The following is a 6,279-nucleotide window of genomic DNA, read 5'->3' on the forward strand; positions in this document are numbered from 1 at the left end:
CGACAGAACGAACAATAGACAAATATTCATGGATTATGTTTCATTTCAATAATTGAATAGAAATAGTGGTGGATACTATAAACCCTGGTTACCAACTTTGTCATTGAGTTTGCTTTGTTAGTTTTATTATATTATTTCGTTTTCAATTTATAAAAATCCAAAAACATTATTGTTGGTTCATTTTATTATAGATATTAATTACTATATTTGCACCGTTCTTCGTGGGAACGACACGTACTTGCCTCTATCTACTAGGTGGACACCGTGCGGTTACGGTTATTATTATAAATAGGCAATTCCGAAAGCCTATCATAAACAAAGAAGATGATGTCAATGAAAATGGTCATGTTGACGGTGTTTTTGATGGCTTTTGTTTTATGCTCCAATTTACTGCAATCTCATGGGAACCAAATTACTTCTACGGGATCCCCTCAAATTAATCCCACTAACACAAAATATCAAAGATGTATTCCGCAAATTTACTCGAGGTGCAGGGCTAACTGGAAACCTGATCCGCTTTTAATTGGTCTTCCCATGTTTAGTGAAGAAAATTGTTGTAGGTGGGCGAACATCTATTGCGCACGTCACAGCAAAAGTGGAGAGCCACAAATGGATTGCAAGCCGCAGTATCATTGATATGGTTAGTACTCTACCTAGCAAGAGTTTACGCTAGGGGATATCAGTACACGCATTTTAGAATTATGTCTTTAATATAATGAGTATAATAAGTATAATAAACTTGTTTCGGTTATTGCATGTTGAAGTTCTTTTTACTTCTTTCAAGCTTGTCAAATTCATATATGTTATGAAAAAAGCACAAATTTGTCGATTTCAGATTGAAATATTATGGAAAATAAATAAATCCTTTAAAAACGACATTACAAATAAGTAAAACACGTTCAATCAACAACCTAAAAATTTATTACCATCCCTCACTCCAGAATCAACAACCTAAAAACTTATTACTATTCATCACTCCAGAATAAAACTAGCACTGGTGGAGCTTACTCTCTTTCTCATTGGCTGGTTACCGTAACCACGGTCTCTCATTGGCTTAGACAAAAACTATTTGTGTTCCTCAGATGAAATTTAGTGAAATGTGGTGCATTGATGGCGAAACGTGCAGTGTAAATTGGGTAGGTGGTCGATACACACCCAGTTTCCTCAGATGAATTTACTGACAACTCTCATTCTTTCTTTTATATGACTGCTAGATGACCAAAATCTTTGATTGGACGACCTAAACTTATCACATATAATTACACGGAGTTTACATTTAATATAAAATAAAATCATATCCATCGAATTTTTCCAAACAATTACTTTATTAATTTCGAATATTTATGATAAAAATCTATAAAGAAAATACTATATTAATTTCGAGTATTTATGATAAAAAGTATAAAAAAGCTAATAAATATATATATGAGGTAAAAAAAAAATCTAATTTATATTTTTTTTGGATCGTTTCTAAGGTTAAAAAATCTATCGATAATTAGTAATATCGTCTTGAAAAATCTAATCCGTGATTGTAAGGTAAAAATATCCAATAAATATAGGGTTAAAAAAATTGATTTATATTTTTGGGACCATTTTTAGGATAAAATATATATGGATAATTATTAATATCATCTTAAAATATAGGAAAATTGTTTAAGCAAGATTTTCGAACTAATATAAGGTAGATTTTTTTTTAAAATCAATAATGCATCATTTTGTGGATTATGTAAATTAGAGGTCCTTTATAGGTAAATAAGCAGAGTATTCCAATTTAGCAAAATTTTGGAGGGACTATTATGTAAATTAGAGGTCCTTTACAGTAATTTTCTGGATTCTGGTTGTCCTCTCTAGTCCCTTACTAGATCGATCGGCCTGGAGCGGCGTGAGTCATAATGGTTGAAAACTATAAGAATACATAGTATTTGAAAATTGGAAATTTGGAAGCTTTGCCGAGCTAATAGTTTGCGATTCTTGTTCAAGGGCCAACATTTTTATTTTTTCTTCAATTGCCCCACTTTTTATTTCAACTGACAGCGCCTCAACCAACCACGCGCATCCAAACTTCAACTGCGCGTTTTTTATGCTGCCGCCGATTCCATTTGCCTATAGTGGAAAATCTCGTTTGTTCATCACGTGGCCGACCAAAAATCTCAATTTGCAAATCCGCCTAAGAATTGCCCTTGAAAATCATATTTGCACTACCCACATGGAATGTTAACCACTTTAAGTTTAGATCATGTCCGATGATATACAAATGTCGGAACCGGTAGATTTGACTTCCGACGGAGACTGACTTGCAAGCAACGTTGACTTGACTCACAGACGCAGCAGCTGGCTAAAAAAGCCGCCGTTTGTGAGAGAGCTGTTTAATAGCACGGTTGAAGTACTACAGACTTCTTTAATGTAACTGAAACCGAAGTAATGAAATGAAACAAAACAGAGAACAGATGAAGAGAGAATCAAATCAAATCAATTAATCAGAACAGTGGGAATCTTGTTGCTGGTGAATTGGGATTGGTCTATCTGAATTTTGATGACGAATTAAAACCCAGCCAGTATCATAAGTTATTGCTGGAAGATGGGGTTAGGAAGAACCGTACATCCTGCACTTAAGTCTCTGAATATGGTGGTGGTGATAAGTAAAACAAGATTAAAATCAAAATCCAATGTGGGTTTCTTTCTATGTATCAGAGGGAGAAACAGAAAGAGAGTAAGAGAAGCAAAATGGAGAGCAGCAAGCTTGTTGAACCAGTAGATGACATGAAACATCATTTCTTTAAGATCTTACAAGGAGAAGTAGAGAACAGAGTGGTATGTTCAATCCTGTTCTTTTTATGGGTTTTGGATTTGACAGTGGAAATGTATGTTTTCTGGGACACATTTTTTTTTTTTTTTTTTTTTTGAGATTTTCAACTAAGTTTAGTTTTTATATATGTAGCTCAAGTGTTTGATCAGTTAGCTCTATGAAATTGGGAATTGGGATTTATGTATTTCTCTGTGATGATTTATCATGTTTCATTCATCATCTTGTGTTGCTTCCTTGCTTAAAAGATTTGTTACTAAAACCACATACATGACCAAGTTTTGTTTTTCTATTCCATCCTAGATATTCGAGAGGGTATGTGATAAGCAATTTTAGAAAGAGGAAAGAGTGCAGCTTATAGAGTGGGGGATGGGTTTTGGATTATAAGGCCTTGGTCTAGAAACTAAACGCTGCCAACGGCAACATTTTGATCCGTTTTGGTGTCATGTGATTACCTAGAGGTCTTCTGATGGTCAAAAAAATTTAGTGTGGTTGATGGACAGAAAAAATCTAAATTACTTAGCAAAAAATCTGCTTAACAGACAATTTTGTGGGCTAAAAAGAGCTAGAGTGCAGTGGTTGGAAGATGCATTCTCAAGATCTTGTGACATAATGTCAGATGCATAATACTGTCTATTAACCCCAGTTTGCGAAGATGCATCAATATTATAAGCATTAATGTCAAACACAAGCCAATAGATTTGTAAGAACTGATAGTTATATTGATTTATGTCGCCTTCTGTTACGGATCATTACGCATACAACTCCATGTTTACCTAGAACTACATATTAACTCTGGTTGCTTCTTGGAATCTAATCCCAATTTATGTTTACTGCATTGTAACTATGTATTGGAATCAGAAGGCTCATGTTTATCACCATTGTTTGTTGCCTGCTATCTACTGCAATATGTATTCCCAAGCAGTGAACCATTTTTTCTGGTCTGCAGCGCATTCCTGAGGCAATCTGTTCTAGATTACCCACAGACTCTCCAAGATGTGGATTGGCAGTTGTTGAGGGTCCTAATGGAGCATCTTCGATTGTAGAAGTGAATAAAACACAAGATGGCACCTACCTTGAGGAAGGCTGGGAAATTTTTGTGCAAGAGAATGGCTTTAAGAAGCTTGATTTCCTAGATTTTAGGCATGATGGTGGAATGCAGTTCCATGTTGAGGTTTCCAAGGGAAATGGATATCCAAGAGAAGAGCGTTTTGTTCATGTTCCTTCTCCAGTTCCTTCGCAAGAAAGTCATGGACCACGAGAAGAATGTTTCACTCCTGTACCTTCCCCGCTTGGGCGGGAAAGAAATCAACATGGAAGCCCATGTGAAAATTCAAAGTTGAAAAAGAGAGACTCTTTTAATCAGGGTAAGAAATATAGATTGCATTCACCTCACAGTAATACCAGATTGATAATATATGTGTTTCATTTTCCAGAGAAGTTTGCTTCAGCAATAGAAGTTGAGAGCAAAGTCAAATCTTTCAGTTCTCCCTTTCCTTTCTTCTGGACCTCTGTCAAGCTCTCCAATGTTTCTCGTATGGTGAGTTGATAAATCTTGTCTGATAGATGCTTTTTAGGTAATGGTTTATGAACATAAACTACTATTATTCTTAAACAAATCATTACAATTTTTCTTTACAGACTATACCGGCTCAATTTGCAAGAGAACATCTTCAAACGAATATGAAAGGTGCCGAAGAAAAAATGGATGTCTTGCTACAAAATGAGGAAGGCGGCATTTGGGAGCTTGGTGTCTGCTCATGTGCAACCCAAAACTATTTCATTAAAGGCTGGAAAATGTTTGCCACAGACAACAAGCTGAAAATCGGTGATTTTGTGATCTTTGAACTCATTGATAAACATCCAGGTGGAAAGTTAGTAATGAGTTTCCATATTTACCGAGTTCCTGTCCTTGAAGAATGCCTCACTCCTGTACCTTCTCCACTTGGGCGAGAAAGAAAACGACATGGAAGCCCATCTGTAAATTCAACATTGAAAAAGAGAGGCTCTTTCAATCACGGTAAGAAAGAGGGGTTGCATTCACCTCATGATAATACCGGATTGATAATGTATATGTGTTTCATTTTCCAGAGAAGTTTGCTTCAGCAATAGAAGTCGAGACCAAAGTCAAATCTTTCAGTTCTCCCTTTCCTTTCTTCTGGACCTCTGTCAAGCTCTCCAATGTTTTTTATTTGGTGAGTTGAATAACCTTGTATTCCAATATGCAATAGATGCTTTTTAACTAAAGGTTTTACGAACATAAACTACTACCATTCTTAAACAAATTATTACGATTTTCTTACAGATTATACCGGCTATGTTTGCAAGAGAACATTTTCCAACTAATGAAAAAATGGATGTCTTGCTGCAAAATGAGGAAGGCTGCATTTGGGAGGTTGGTTTCAGCTCATGTGTCTCTAAAAGCTGTTTCATTAAAGGCTGGAAAATGTTTGCCACGGACAACAAGCTGAAAATTGGGGATTATGTGATCTTTGAACTCATTGATAAACGTCCAGATGCAAAGTTCGTAATGAATTTCCATATCTATCGAGTTCCAGTCGCTGTTGAGGATGATCCTGACGATTCAGAAGAATGAAGTGGCTCTTCAGCCTGGAGTATCAGATGTTTTACTACCTAAACCTTTCCATTTAGATGTTTTTGTTTTTACCATTTTGCTGTTGGATTTTTATTTGAAACTTAGTGTTTCATTTCATCAGAAGACGCACAAAAACATTTAGTTTATGTGATATGGGATTCATTATGCAATGAGGTACTTTATTCAGGTTAATATGCAATTAGTCTAGGCACATCCTTGCAAGATTGTTGGCAGGACTAAAAGACGTCTAATTGATCCCTGAAATGTGCTTTTATTTCTTAAAAAAGCCCCTTTGTATTTTCCTTTGCAGCTCATTTTGAGACCAGGCCACATGTTAATAGGAACCGATTTTCTGGCTAAAACTGTGTTTTCCGAAGAATTCCTAAAATAGTTCATATGTTTTCGAAGAACTCAAAAGTGTATTAATCAACGAAATCTATGGTAATTACTAACGTTTAATTCAAAAGATTACAGGAGTTTGTAGTTTCTCTTCTTGAACTTGCATATGTCAGTTTGAGTTTTACATGTTTATTCAAATTATTAACCGTGCTTCATTTTTAGGGATATATTCTCGATCTTTAAAAAAGCCTGTCAATCCTTGTATATTTATTTTAGTGTTCTCCCATGTCTAAAAGATTTTTTGCCATGTTTCCACCACCCAAAAAATGTTACAGCCGCCTTGTAGTTACCGCATTCAATATCATCCCATACATTCACTCATCTTCACCCTCTTAGCCCATAATCGTGTCTTCAACACTCGGTTTTCTTTCCACAACTGATTTTGTGTATATATTGTTGGGAAAAAAAGGGTTTCACGAAGGATGAATGACACAGAGAAGAAAGTGTTGCACTCCAAAACTTTCAAGGCTTGTATAAATTT

General features: G+C 35.4%; 1 protein-coding gene across 1 annotated transcript; it reads left to right on the forward strand.

Moving 5' to 3' along the window:
- The first annotated feature begins 2,431 nt into the window (after positions 1–2,431).
- LOC113273437 (B3 domain-containing protein Os01g0723500-like) lies at positions 2,432–5,585 on the forward strand. Its single transcript, XM_026523153.1, has 6 exons — positions 2,432–2,811; positions 3,753–4,170; positions 4,240–4,343; positions 4,445–4,823; positions 4,895–4,998; positions 5,109–5,585. The coding sequence occupies exons 1-6, from the start codon at positions 2,683–2,685 to the stop codon at positions 5,397–5,399; spliced, it is 1,425 nt and encodes a 474-aa protein (XP_026378938.1). The 5' UTR covers positions 2,432–2,682; the 3' UTR covers positions 5,400–5,585.
- The last annotated feature ends 694 nt before the right edge of the window (positions 5,586–6,279 follow it).

Source organism: Papaver somniferum, chromosome 4, assembly GCF_003573695.1.
Source record: "Papaver somniferum cultivar HN1 chromosome 4, ASM357369v1, whole genome shotgun sequence".
Classification (NCBI taxonomy): Eukaryota; Viridiplantae; Streptophyta; class Magnoliopsida; order Ranunculales; family Papaveraceae; genus Papaver; species Papaver somniferum.

Coding starts and splice junctions, on each gene's coding strand:
- LOC113273437 (XM_026523153.1), top strand. CDS start 2,683: ATGTATCAGAGGGAGAAACAGAAAGAGAGTAAGAGAAGCAAAATGGAG. Junction 4,344..4,444: donor TCTCCAATGTTTCTCGTATG/GTGAGTTGATAA, acceptor TTTTCTTTACAG/ACTATACCGGCTCAATTTGC. Junction 4,999..5,108: donor TCTCCAATGTTTTTTATTTG/GTGAGTTGAATA, acceptor ATTTTCTTACAG/ATTATACCGGCTATGTTTGC.